We start from the raw sequence: 14,678 nt of genomic DNA, 5'->3' as shown, positions 1-14,678 counted from the left end.
ACCTCTTCATCCCTGAGACCTTCAGGCATTTCACCGGCTAAGTAAATCCTTTCTTCAACCCAAGTGACCGTGAAAAGCTTTGCCTGTCAGTGAAGCAGAAAACAATGCAGGTTTCAAGGAAACATTATTTTGAACTGGCATGTGTCAGATTTGGGAGTCTTGGACTTGCAAAGCTGCTGGTGACCTCTACGCCTGCAGATCCACACCACCAGCTAGTTCTAGAGCAGTACATACTGCTCTGGCAGGAAGTCAAGTAATAGATGCTCAGCTTGCAAATCAGCTAGCTTGGACTGATACTCTTGCTATTTCTAACAGTGACTGTGGGACAGCAAGCTTCCATCTGCAGGACCAGCCATCCTGCATGCTGAAGATGTCCTCACACCAGTCTGCTGCTGTGCCTTAGGGAGGATCCTTGAGTAAATCTGTAGATTACCTTTGTCATCTTATAATTTTGGCTGCTACTTTGATTTGGTCATCAACAAAGCTTCATTGAATAAAAGTAACAGAGGAAGAGTGAGTTCACCAGGAGCTCCATGATTTCTTCCTCTGTTTTCAGCTACATCCATTGAATGGCACAGCACCTGCTTTGTAAGACACATGCAGCTTCTGTATTGCTGGCACTGTGGTGCAAAGCTGACAAGACTTGGCTCTCAAAGGATGCCTTCATCCTTTGAGATTCCTCAACCATGAGATGCCAGAAAGACAACTGACAAGTTTGTCCTCAAGTCCTGCAACCATCAGATAGCCCAGGGGAAAGCACCCTAGTATCCAGAAATCCTTGGTGGGACTCAGCAGCTCAGCATTCCAGCCTGAGTGCTGCTGCCTTGTCTGAAAGCAATGCCTGGTTGAGCATGGAGGAATGGGGAGGGATGTGGAAACAGCTGCTCTGCAGATACAGCTGCTTTGGAACTGCACTCAAAATCCCAGTCTAGATCAACATTCTCATCACCCCCTTCTTCGTAAACAAGGCTTTTGAGCACCTGCTCTGAGGTCTAAAACGGGACTATTTCTGGACCTGAAGTACTGCCATGGAAAAGAGCTGCTTGCTTCTCTAAGAAAAGCTTTCAGCTCTAAGCCAGACTAAAGCAATTTCAGATAGACAGACTTGAACAAAGATCTGTGATACAAGGACAGGGAAGAAAATAGTAGCCAAAGTACTCCCAGGAAAAACACAATTAATGTTGGCTTGAAGATTCCAGTGCAGTAGAAAAATCAACATGTTGTTTTGCCAGGAAAACCTTGTGAAATCTGTGGTTTACTCTTTCATCCTAAGCCTTCCCTACCCATCTATTCATAAGCAGTGTCATTAGACAGAAATTAATGTAAAAAACAAGATGGGTGACCTCCTGAAGATAAACAGCTTGTTTTATCATGTCACAGCCAGCTACTAGACTTTGCTCGCATAGAGCAATATGGTACCAAGCCCTGAAAAAAAAAGGCAGATGTGAAATATTATATATCATAGAATCACCCAGGTTGGAAGAGACCTCCAAGCTCATCCAGTCCAACCTAGCACCCAGCCCTAGCCAATCAACCAGACCATGGCACTAAGTGCCTCAGCCAGGCTTTTCTTGAACACCTCCAGAGATGGCAACTCCACCACCTCCCTGGGCAGCCCATTCCAATGCCAATCACTCTCTGTGGGAAGAACTTCTTCCTAACAGACATTGTATGTCAGGCTTCCTTGGCCTTTTAGATTAACATCTTAAACAAGAAACAGTAATTTTAAAAGGGGAAGGAGATCTGAAATGAGGACCAGGTCATTACTGTAAGCAGGACACAACAAAAAGGCTTCATGACATGCTTGTTATATGTCTGTTATTTATACTGTTGTCCTTATATTAAAGAAAAGTAATCATGCCCATCTTTTTTATAGCACAGAAGCACATTAACAAGAACATGATATTCTGCAGCTCCTCTCTCTCTCTCCCTAGGGCAGATATCATGGAGATGGCACTGGAATGTGAAAAATCTCCACTCCCTTTTTAATGGGAAAATGAAATGGTTTAAAATCAGTAGCGGTTGGCAGAAAAAGTGAAGTAGCACTGCTAAAGCTAAAAATCTCAAATTGAAAGTGACAACGTTACCTGCTGTCTCAAGTCTAAGATGATTTTGGTCTCCTCTTTCCCCGGTGTCACACCTCCAAAACTGCACACGCCGCCAGGCGCACCTCGGCTCCCTCCCGGGCGCTCAGTGCCGCTGCAGCAGCCGGCGAGCCGCCCCCACCTCCTGGCCCCGACACCGGCCGGCAAGACTCTGCTCACCGGGGCCAAAGTCAAAGCCTGCTGGCGCTCCTCGGCTCCTCGCCTGGCCTGCTGCAGCTGTCCCAATGCCCTACATTCCAGACAGCTTCCCTGACGGATTGCAGAGCCCCGGACCTGACAGCTACCGAGGAGCTTTCACAGCACCTCTCCGTGCTCCGCACTCCTGCCACGGTCTGCAGCGGGGACGCTTCAGGCTCTCAGGGTATGTCAGCGCTGCGAGTGAACCGGAGCCCGGCAGCTTGTGCGAGCACGGCTTGTGCCAGCCTCCGGAGCTCCCCTGCACACTCCTGCCCTGGGCACACCACAGCTTGTGTGAGCACGGCTTGTGCCAGCCTCCGGAGCTCCCCTGCACACCCCTGCCTGGGCACACCACAGCTTGTGCGAGCACGTCTTGTGCCAGCCTCCGGAGCTCCCCTGCACACTCCTGCCTGGGCAGAGCACGGCTTGTGCCAGCCTCCGGAGCTCCCCTGCACACCCCTGCCTGGGCACACCACAGCTTGTGTGAGCCCATCTTGTGCCAGCCTCCGGAGCTCCCCTGCACACCCCTGCCTGGGCACACCACAGCTTGTGCGAGCCCATCTTGTGCCAGCCTCCGCAGCTCCCCTGCACACTCCTGCCCTGGGCACACCACAGCTTGTGTGAGCCCATCTTGTGCCAGCCTCTGGAGCTCCCCTGCATGCTCCTGCCGTAGGAATACCACAGCTTGTGTGAGCCCATCTTGTGCCAGCCTCCGGAGCTCCCCTGCACACTCCTGCCTGGGCACACCACAGCTTGTGTGAACCCGTCTTGTGCCAGCCTCCGCAGCTCCCCTGCACACTCCTGCCCTGGGCACACCACAGCTTGTGTGAGCCCATCTTGTGCCAGCCTCCGGAGCTCCCCTGCACACTCCTGCCTGGGCACACCACAGCTTGTGCGAGCCCGTCTTGTGCCAGCCTCCGCAGCTCCCCTGCACACTCCTGCCCTGGGCACACCACAGCTTGTGTGAGCCCATCTTGTGCCAGCCTCTGGAGCTCCCCTGCATGCTCCTGCCGTAGGAATACCACAGCTTGTGTGAGCCTGTCTTGTGCCATGCTCTGGAGCTTACCATGCATGCTCTTGCCTTAGGCATACCACAGCTTACCAGCAGCATGGCACAGGCCCTGCTGGCTCCGGAGGCTCTCTGGGCTGCCTGCTGGCCAGTGAAGATGAAGTGAATGTTACTCTTGATGTCCAGCTGAGAAGCTTCCAACCAGGCTCCAGGGTAGTCCATGAGAGCTCACCCAGAGACTGCAGGAGGGCCAGCCTAGAGAGCAGGCTGGAGCCCTCACTTCGTGGAGCCTGAGAAGAGCAGAGCCTGAGGCACATATTCTGGCAGAGTGTGGGGTTGTCTGGCCTGTATCATGAAGGAGAAGGAGGGCTTGATAGAGAAGTTCAGTGTTCTTTTCTGGCCCTAGCTGCTAACATTCTGCTGTAGCCATGACAGAAAGTCATGGCTGCATTAAGCTAAGACTGCTCTGATTAGCTTAAAAACCAAAGCAGCAAGTGAGCAGGCTTCTAACAGCATAATGTCTCCAAACTCAGTACACAGGCAGCTAAAGTGTACTCAGATATTTTCCCATACTCATCAGGAAATACTACAACTGTTTCAGTTCTTCTTCTTTTTATGTTTAAATCGTTGCCCTCCACGCAATGCCTTGATTTGCATCAGGACAGGAGCAGCTCACCTACACTGCTTCTAACTTTAGGTCATTCACAAGTCAGTTACATAAAATGCAGTAACCATTTTTACTACAAGCACTCATTGGCAAATTGTTCATTTCTACAGCATCATCCCTGCTCACATTAATATTTTTCCACCTGCTCAGCTACTTAGCTAACAGTCTCTATCAGTTTAATTCCTTCACAGACTGCAGGTAGCTGGAAGCTGTAAAGTAGGATTTATGCAGCTTCCTGAGCACCCCAGCTTACACCATAGAGAGTTAAGATTAAAGACTCTTCCTATGTCACCATTTATCTTGAAAGCTGTCTAATGATGCTGCCTAAAGACCAGTTTCTCACAAGCATAAATTTCTTGCAGAACAGACAACTAAGACACCCTGCTCATCTCCCAGGCAAGCAGCAACAGGATAAGGGGACACAGCAACAAGTTGTGCTGGGGCAGGTACAGGCTGGATGTTAGGAGGAAGTTCTTCACAGAGACAGTGACTGGCATTGGAATGGGCTGCCCAGGGAGGTGGTGCAATTGCTGTCCCTGGAGGGGTTGAAGAAAAGCCTGGATGAGGCACTTAGTGCCATGGTCTGGTTGGGTGCTAGGTTGGACTGGCTGAGCTTGGAGGTCTCTTCCAACCTGGTCAATTCTGTGATTCTATGATTATTTTTTAGCAGTATTTGAAACCTTGTTGAAGCTTCAGCTGCTCTAACAATGAGGTGGAACTAGCTGGTTTTTAGGACTACTATTTGGGTTCATCAGATAGTGACCATTCTTCTCACCATCAAACTCAAAGTGCAAAGGTTAGCTGTGAGGTAAATACACTGGAAATCAGACAGAAGCATGTTCTGGCTTTGTAAGGGGAGCATGTGTTTTGAGGAGTATTAAGACAAATTATGCTTTGCCCAGAACTTGTGTATTTGGGGGGTTTATTGAAAAATAATTAGTTATTTCTTCTTTCCATTTTGCTTCTTTCCCCTAGACTGAGCAAGGTTGAGCTTCCAGCAGGTGGCTGCCAGGGAGCTGACTGATTCTGTCCTCCATTATGTCAGAAATGGAGACACAGGAATGATGTACATTTGGGGTTTCCACTGAAAAACTCCTGTTCCAAGCATTGCAACGTTTTGCTACTTTATGTCTCAGGCAACTAGACAAGCTACTAAATGACTCCACATCAGCCAGCAGCAGGAACTATCCTGTACAGTAGTCAACAGAGTGATTCTGATTCTGCGAGCTGTTGTGTCCACTACCACTTTCTCTTGCAAGGTGTCCTGCTCCCTTCCCTTGTTACCATTTGTGGGGAGAAAAAGAGGAGGGGAAAAAATCTCACTTGGCTTCAGCCTGTTTAGACTTGGCTTCACTAAAGCATTTTCTTCTGCTCTGGGTCCATTCAGGTTTCAAATCTGGTAGACAGTCCTGCAGGGAAGGGAACAGAGGAGCCTGAGGCTCGTCAGCAAGTGGTGTGGAGATGGAGCACACACTGGCTGTTCCTCTTAGTGGCCTTCCCAAGCAATAGGTTGAGTGTCTTTACAACTGAAGAAGGAAACCTGTGTAGCAGAGCAGCAAAAACCCATCACAAGGAATGTAAGCACCACACTGATTCTGGGGCCAGCATTTCTAAGTTTCAGGCAGTCCAAGAAATGAAGCAGAATTTGGTCCCAGCTCTGGAGTGTCACTGGGAATGTGAACTCATCAGTCAGGTGTGCGTGCAAAGAACTGCCTGAGACTAACAAGCCTCCATGAAAAATAGAGGTCAGCATGGCTTTGGACTTAGTAGGATCAGAGACTAGGTTTATTTCCCATGGTTTGGGGTCACACTGTCAGCATTTCACAGGGCCACTTAGCATGTGCTATGAATAGACTCAGGCACTGAGGTTTCACTCCAGCCAGTGTCCCTGCCGTTGATTGGCATGCACTAAATCACAGACCTACACATAATTCACTACAAATGGCAGCTTCCTCCATCACCCAGCCATAGCCAAGCAGAACAGTTCTCCTGCATTTCAAGAGCCCCCTTGGTGGTCATGTTTTATCAAACCATGGAACAAATGCCTGAACTGTAGTGCTGTTGCTTCTTACTGAGCCTGTGCTTCCTACCCTGACCTGCTGGATGCCAGAGCTTGTCTGCAGCAGAAGATGGAGCTGCACAAAGAATACGAGACCAAAATATCAGTGAGGACAGCACACCTCTACTTCTTCTGGCAGAGGCCTAGTTCCTTGTGTCCACTTAGAGAGGTCAAAAGTATAATTTACTTAGAGGAATAATTATTTATGCATAACCAGTCATTAACTAATAATGGGGAGAAGATGCTTTTAAATTCAAGTGGGTGGCACAGCAGCCAGCACTGGACAAGTGACCTAAGCGCACTTACTTACATAAACTTAAACTGGAGGGAGACTGATGTCTGAATGCTGATGACAAAACCTCTTTGTGAGTAACACTGGCAAAATCTTTTAGAGAGCTATCCAGGACTAAAAAGAAAATGAGACCCTTCTAGTAGAAGCTAAGAAACACATTTCTTTATTTGCGTACAGCAGGGAATGGAGAAAATCTGCTGCTGTTTTGTTTCAAAACCAGATTATCTTGCGGGAGGAAAAGGGGAAGCGTTTGTGTGACCTAATGCAAAGCCTGTGGTAATGGGAGGTGCTGAGGAAAGAACATCTTTCATCCAGAGAGAAGGAAAATATTGTTCTGAATGGGGAAGCTCAGTTATCATCAACTACCATCACCTGCACCTACTGCATTTCTTACGAGTTTTACCTTCCGCCCCGTCCCTAGGTTTCACTCCTTCCAGCTTCATTTGGGTGCATCTTGTCTTGGGCTATAAAGTCTTAAAATACAGAGCTGAGTGATGTCTCAGCTTGTTCTGCCTGCAGCTTTGGGAGTGACCACACTGCACCCCCAGAATGCAATTCAACTCCTTCAAACAGAACGAACACTTATTTAAATAGTAGTCTTCCTCCACCACTCCCTCAAAAGCCTATGAGCAGGGGATCAAAGATTTCTGCCCTGTCTGCACGTCAGTGTGAAGGCTCCTGACCTCTATAGCAAACAACACACGTGGATTAAGATGCTTAGGATAACAACCAGACTGAATGCCAAAACCGAGTAATCTGGCATTCAGTTTGGTCAGCAAGGACCTCTCCTTTGTAGAAGGAGAAAGCAGAGTTTGGAGCGTGTGTGTATGTCAGTAAACTGCCTGACTATCCCACTGCCCCTAAGAAAACCACACATGAAAGCAGCAGCTACTCTAGAGACATGCCAGCCACCCAAAACACAAACAAAATCGGTCTGAGAGGAAAAGTTGGGAAGATATAAACGCAGCACTAGCAGAGTAGTGCTGAGAGCCTCTCAGAACAGGAGGTGCTTTTTGAGAGCAAGGGGATGAGACAGCCCAACCTCACAAAATCGTGGTTGCTTGCTGCCTTTGAACAACTGCAGCTGCTCAGAGGGAGGGATATGAGAAGGCTCAAGGAGTAGGTTTTGAAATGGAAGGTGGTGCTGGTTCAGAAGAGGAAGTACAACTGCCATATGCTACCGTGTTTCTTTGCTGGTCCCTCTCAGACTCAGCAGGTTTGTAAGGGCTCTGTTAGCTGAGGCTGTGGGAAATGAAAACAAGTAACAAGAACTGTGAGGAAAAGGTTTCTCTGTTTCTGCCTTTCATTTAAGAATGCCTCAGATCCTTGCTCGATCCATCGCTGGTGGGTGTCCCAAGTGTAATCTCTTCTGGTCCTCCTCTTAATCACAGCACCATGTCCATGATTTTTCCCAGGGATTGCCTGAAGCTTTAAATCTTCAGAATGAGAACCAGGATCCATGGCCAGTCTGGGCAGATTCAACTGGCCTGGTCAAGGTTGACAGTACTGAAATGCCACTGTGATGAGATGTAAGTTTCAGGAACAGACAATTGAAAATGGTTTGGTGTTGGCTACTGATCAGCATTTAAGCAGGGAGGAGGCAGAGGGAAGGACAAGAGGAGGCAGAGGGAAGGATGCAAAGCAATCTCTGAACTCAGCTCACCAAACATGTACAGAACTGAGGTATACAGGTACCAGCAGCAGGCTGTCATGCTACACAGCTCTGTGAACTTACTATGTGACAGAAGCGTTGAACATACATTACTTAGCCAGTAATTCCAGCCAGTTATCTCAAGCTGGTACACAGTTGGCATGGGTCAGTTCATCTATGTAAGCTAAAGACAACACAGAAAAACACGTCATGAACAGACAAGCCTTCAGCTCTTACCAGATTAAGTGGTTCATTTAGCTAGCAGGTAATTATTTAATGCAAACAGCAGGAGTGCAGCCAGAACAAGTTTCTGAAGGCCAAAGAGAAGAATGCATTTGGAAGCTGTTACCATAAAGTAACAAGCTGGATTTGCCCCAGGATTAAACAGCATGTTCCTGCTGCAGTCTTGGGTGAAGGAGTAGCTCAGGCAAGCAGCTCCCTGAGGTCAGGTTTGTTCACTTATACTTGCAAAGACACAACATTCACCACAGCACTGCCCTGGTGCTTGTCCAAATAATGAAACTAGCTGCTGGCTTAATCCCTGAGCAAAGGACTCTGTACATATTAAACAGCCTTACAAAAACAGAGCATGGAAGAAGAAAGGAGGGGAAGTACTTGGCAGAAAAAAAAGGAAAACTTTAAGGGTTAAAAATACATCATCGAGGTTGACAACGGCAGTGAAGGAGACAAACTGCAGCTAGTGATCACTGCTGCTACTAGTCAACACTTGCTTGAGCTACTAAGGTCCTTTCTAGAGTGCAGTTAATGGGTAGGCAGCTGACAACACCACAGCTATCAGCCGACCTAGTTACTGCAGGGTTTCCGTTCCCAGCACTCGCAGCCCACACAATCTTGCTTCAGCTTTTGCATCTATCAGTGCTTTGTTTAAAGCTTCAGCAGCTGGAATCAAGTGATCACTGCTGAATCTCAGCTTTCACTCGAACAGATAAAGCAAATGTGAAGCTTCTCACCATCAGAGAAAAGCCTGATAAGATGAATTTGCCAAGGTCAAAAGTCATGATGATAAACAAAGAACCTAACCCAAGAGAGGTTTAAATATTGCCATTTTGAAAGCACACCTGATGCTTTTGAAGGGTTTCCTTCATTTTCTGATTGTATTCCTGGAAGAGTACTTGGTGGAAAGATGGGACTAGCTTTTAAAAAGGAAGCATTCATTACCTAAAGTTAGCATAAAAGGCATCAGGAACACATTTACATCAGCTGGGAAAGGAAAAAGCCAAAGCACTGCACAGGCTACATGAATCAAAAAAAAACCCAAAACTTTATAAGGGGGTAGGAAAAAGCAGGAGAGAGACTCCTTGCCTGCCTTCCTCTTGATCATCCTATACAGGAACCCTCCCTATATGGCTGTCTCTCAATGCTGCTTTCACCTCCCTCTTCTGAGCCAAGCTTCCCTTAAGACTGAGCTCAGCTATACAAGCTGGAGACAAAAGAGGAAACCAAACCCAGAATAAAAACATGAGGATGGGCCAAAAGAGGATTCCTAGAAGTATCACAAAGGCAAGGTTGGTTAGCACCCAGACCACCAAGGTTAGAGGTTAGCCCTGCATTCCTCTCGCAGCGAGACATGGTGTGACTTTCTGACTCCATAGCATGAGAGTTTCCTAAGCAAGCCAGGACATTTACCCTGTTACTTTCAGCACTCTCTGGCTTATTGTGTCAGTCAGCTTGGTCAGCTTCTCATCTCAGAAAGGTCCAAGTTGTTTGAATTTAGTCTTAGGCAAAAATGAGACCCTGAGTGCTGTGCTCTGCTCTGCCTGCTCTCATCATGCTGAAGGATCAGCCCCCACACTTGCCCTCAGCATCCCCACCACCAGGTGCTCAGACCACAGCCCCACCACCAACTGTTTGTTTTGAGGACTGCATGTTAGATGCAAATGTGATGCAAGCTACCTCCAGCAGTGAAGATGGTGGGGATCAGCATGCAATACAGTGCTCCCTAGGCTCTCTCCTTTAGCTTCCACTGTTAACAGAAGTTGGTGACATGGAACTGGCAGCATGGGCCCGTGTGGGGCATCACTGTTGCTGGCAGTGTGGCTAGAAGACCATCAGCTTTGAGATTTGTTGCTCCATGTCCTGGAGAGAGCTACAACAAACTTCATATTAGAAGCAAACTTCTTTATTCAAAACCCATGGAGCAGTCTTTGGCATTTTCTGTAGCCTCTTCTGCTTGGTAGCAAGTGACAGGGCCAGAGCAAATGGTGTCAGGCTGGGCCAGGAGAGGTTTAGGCTGGATATTAGGAAATATTTCTTCACTGAAAGGGTTCTCAAACATTGGAACAGCCTGTCCAGGGCAGTGGTGGAGTCACTGTCCCTAGAGGTGTTTAAGCAGTGTGTTGACCCTTCAATGCTGGGTCAAAGGCTGGACTAGATGATCTTGGAGGTCTCCTCCAACTAACTGTATTCTGTGATTCCAGAATTAGAGTGAGACACAGACATTGGCAGCACTAAAGATACAGAGAAAGACTTTGAGTACCCATGACTTTTTCTGAGAACTAGCTACTGATTTGCAATAACTGCAGTGATTATTGTATCTACCATGCACAGAAACAGTGTTGCTGCTTGAAGTGCAATCTGCACAAAGACTACAAGCACTTTAATGTACAGTTGTGGTTGTGAAATAGTGCTGGCAACATTTGCTAGTCTGAAGAAAGAGACTCAGGTTTCTGGGAGGGGAGTTGTGTTTCTGTATTACTTTTTACTTTGCATATTTCTGTCTATTACTGTATATACTGTAAATAGCTGCTTGTATATTGTGCTAGCTGTAAATAAATAGCTTCATTTATATTCCCAGAGCTGGCTGAGACTAGTCTGGGTGACATCTAAAGTGGGGGGGGGGGGGGGCAGGGAACACCCAAACCATCACGCTTGGGTCTAGTGATTGTTGAGAATCTTACCGTGAGTCAGCAGTGCATTCCTGCAGCCTAGAAGGCAAATGGCATCCTGGGCTGCATCAAGAGGAGTGTGTCCAGCAGGTCAAGAGAGGTGATTCTTCCCTTTGACTCTGCTCTTGTGAAACTCCACCTCAAATACTGCATCCAGTTGTGGTGGTTCCATCATAAGGAGGGCTCAGAACTGTTGCAGCAAGTCCAGAGGAGGTCCACAAAGATGATTAAGCTGGGGTTGTTCAGCCTAGGAGAAAAGACTCTAAGGGGGACCTTATAGCTGCCTTCCAACAGCTGATGGGATCCTACAGGAAGGCTGGAGAGGGACTTTTCATAAGGGTGTCTAGCAATAGGACAAGGAGGAATGGTTTTAAGCTGAGGGAGATCAGGGTTAGACTGGATCTTAGGGAGAAGTTCTTCATTGTGAGGGTGGTGAGATTCTGGAATAGGCTACCTAGGGAGGCCGTGGATGCTTCCTCCCTGGGTGTGTTCAAGGCTGGTTTGGATGAGGCCTTGAGCAGCCAAAGTCTAGTTGAGAGGTATCCCTGCTCATGGCAGGAAGGCTGGAGTAGATGATCTCTAAGGTCCTTCCAGCCTAAGCTGTTCTATGATTCTATGATTCTATGGCTTGTACTATGAAGATTGACAAATAATTGGTTTGCCTTTTCTTTGAGTTTCCAGTTTTCCATGTGATGCTTGACAGCAGTTTTTTACAGGACAAAATAAGGAAGAAAAACATGGATATGAAAGCTAAATGTGTGGTTTGACCACATCTTTAATAAAAGCACTGTATTTCAGAAGATGTATAGAAAGCTGTAGAGTAAGTGACACGGTGTACAGCCTATGCACTACTGAGTTTTTTCAATGCTTCTGAACCAATCAGGAGTTATAACTATTTGGCTCTGAGCAACCTGGTCTAGTGGAAGATGTCCCTGCCCCTGACTGTGCATTTGGAACTGATCTTTAAGGTCCCTACCAACCCAAACCATTCTGTGATTCTATGATTCTGTGACTTAAATAAAACCCACTCAGTGTTTGCCAGCTGATGTGTCATGAGCCAGCAGTGTGCCCAGGTGGCCAAGAGAGCCAGTGGCATCCTGGCCTGCATCAGGAATGGTGTGGTCAGCAGGAGCAGGGAGGTCATTCTGCCCCTGTACTCTGCACTGGTTAGACCTCACCTTGAGTACTGTGTTCAGTTCTGGGCCCCCCAGTTTAGGAGGGACATTGAGATGCTTGAGCATGTCCAGAGAAGGGCGACGAGGCTGGGGAGAGGCCTTGAGCACAGCCCTACGAGGAGAGGCTGAGGGAGCTGGGATTGGTTAGCCTGGAGAAGAGGAGGCTCAGGGGAGACCTTATTGCTGTCTGCAACTACCTGAGGGGTGGTTGTGGCCAGGAGGAGGTTGCTGTCTTCTCTCAGGTGGCCAGCACCAGAACGAGAGGACACAGCCTCAGGCTGCGCCAGGGGAGATTTAGGCTGGAGGTGAGGAGAAAGTTCTTCACTGAGAGAGTCATTGGACACTGGAATGGGCTGCCCGGGGAGGTGGTGGAGTCGCCGTCCCTGGAGCTGTTCAAGGCAGGACTGGACGTGGCACTTGGTGCCATGGTCTGGCCTTGAGCTCTGTGGTAAAGGGTTGGACTTGATGATCTGTGAGGTCTCTTCCAACCTTGGTGATACTGTGATACTGTGATACTGTGAAAGAAACGGACACTTGGAGGCTTTTCTGAGTATGTGAGCCTATGATACAATCAAAACCTAAAGCCAAAGCAGTGATTATCACAGTATCACAGTATCATCAGGGTTGGAAGAGACCTCACAGATCATCAAGTCCAACCCTTTACCACAGAGCTCAAGGCCAGACCATGGCACCAAGTGCCACATCCAACCTTGCCTTGAACAGCCCCAGGGACAGCGACTCCACCACCTCCCCGGGCAGCCCATTCCAGTGTCCAATGACTCTCTCAGGGAAGAACTTTCTCGGCATACCTGGGAAGAGACATTTCCAATGCTACCCTCTTGCCCCTAGCAGCCCAGTCTGCCAGGAGTCACTCCGTGGCCATATGGTGCACCTATCACTACAAGCAGCGGATCCAGATAAGAGGCAGGGACTGGCTGGAGGGTGGGAAGCAGGCCTTTCCTGTCACTCGTAATCTTCTCACATCCAGAGGAATCTTAAGTCCTTTCTAAACACGTTGATAGTGCCTGAAATTCACCAAAAATCCCCACCAGCCTTTGTTTGTGTTAACAGGATGAGAAAGTGCAAGGCTTCCTGTTCTGTGTGTGTGACAGCTAGAGATAAGCGGAGACCTCTGGACAGGAAATCCGCCCAGCTTCTGCAGTGTGACTCGGCTGAAGCTCAGGAGCTCTTGTGAGGCTGAAGCACCAAGAGAATGAGAGGGTGCTGCACAGAAAATGGGGGACACACTGGAGAAGAGCTCTGAGGAGCTGGAGAGCTCTCTGGACAATGAGTGCTCAGTGAAAATGGAGGACCTGGTGGAAGTCTCGAGTGGCGAAAAGGTCAAGTTTGATGACACAGGTCTCTCCCTGGTGCTCCAGAACGGCCTGGAGAACCTGCGGCTTGAAAACTCCCTTACAGATGTCATCCTGTGCGTGGACAGCAGGGAATTCTCCTGTCACCGAGTGGTCCTTGCTGCAGCCAGCAATTATTTCAGGTAAGACATTTCAGAATCGAACCAAACTGACTTGCTTTGCAGCTTAGGCTTGAACGGTAGCTCTCCAAGGAACGCAAACGGGGCGCTGAGCCCTGCAAATTTGCACTGAGCCTGCAATTCCCGAGGCTTTTCAGCTCTCTTTTAAAGTTGGAGATTTAAAGAGGGTGGATGCCAGGTTGTGGATTTGCAGGAGTTCTGACCCCAGCACTCAGCAAGCCAGCTGGAGGCGTGCAAAGAAATGGAGAATGGCTGGCAGACAAGTGGGCAAGAAAAGGACTTTTAAGCCAAGTATCCATAGCCTCTTGTATTGTCCCTTTGGGACTCAGGCAAAGAGGAATACTCACTCAGCTCACCTGGTAGTTTTGCTGAGAGAGGAGTGGGGCTGTGGAAATTGGTATTCTTTCTGCTTACTGTTCTGTGGTAAAAATACACATTGCATGAAGTTGTTGTGGATTTGCCAGAGGTCTGACCCCAGCACTCAGCAAGCCTGCTGGAGGCATGCAAAGAAATGGAGAACAGTTGGCAGACAAGCAGGCGAGAAAAGGATGTTTTAAACCAAGTATCTGTAGCCTCTTGTATTGTCCCTTGTTCCTGGGGGTCTTCAAGAAAAGCCTGGATGAGGCACTTAGTGCCATGGTCTAGTTGATTGGTTAGGGCTGGGTGCTAGGTTGGACTGGATGATCTTGGAGGTCTCTTCCAACCTGGTTGATTCTATGTGGATTCTATGTGGATTCTATGTGGATTTGGGATTCAGGCAAAGAGAAATGTTCACTCAGCTCACCTGGTAGTTTTGCTGAGAGAGGAGTGGGGCTGTTGAAATTGGTATTCTTTCTGCTTGCTGTTCTGTACACATCTTGCACAAAGTTGTTGAGGAGAAAAGAGAAGCAATTTTCCATCTTTCTTAGGCTGACCTCAAGGAAACCTGTCCTTGAAAACAATTTTACCATTTCATCCTCTTCTTGTCTCCTTGAATTTTTAATTCTTTCAGTATTAAAATAACTTATCTGAGACCACTGACCAAATTTTAGGCACACAGAGGAACTCAGTATCAGTTCTAACACAGATTTTTCCATTATCATTTAGACAATCACATTTGCATGGCTGGGACTTTTTCTTTTTTTTTCTTTCTTTCTTTTGTTGTT

The 14,678-nt window shown here is 47.8% G+C and overlaps 1 protein-coding gene across 1 annotated transcript in view; it reads left to right on the top strand.

Moving 5' to 3' along the window:
* The first annotated feature begins 13,256 nt into the window (after nt 1-13,256).
* The window catches only part of KLHL6 (kelch like family member 6), a 28,660-nt gene continuing 27,238 nt past the window's right edge, over nt 13,257-14,678 (top strand). The window contains exon 1 of the mRNA XM_064164756.1: nt 13,257-13,536. Within this exon, the coding sequence (XP_064020826.1) occupies nt 13,277-13,536 (260 nt within the window). The 5' untranslated portion in view covers nt 13,257-13,276. The remainder of the gene's footprint in view (nt 13,537-14,678) is intronic.

Source organism: Pogoniulus pusillus, chromosome 26, assembly GCF_015220805.1.
Source record: "Pogoniulus pusillus isolate bPogPus1 chromosome 26, bPogPus1.pri, whole genome shotgun sequence".
Taxonomy (NCBI): domain Eukaryota; kingdom Metazoa; phylum Chordata; class Aves; order Piciformes; family Lybiidae; genus Pogoniulus; species Pogoniulus pusillus.
Note: the sequence above shows the minus strand (reverse complement) of the source record. Positions and strands in the feature narration are given on the sequence as shown.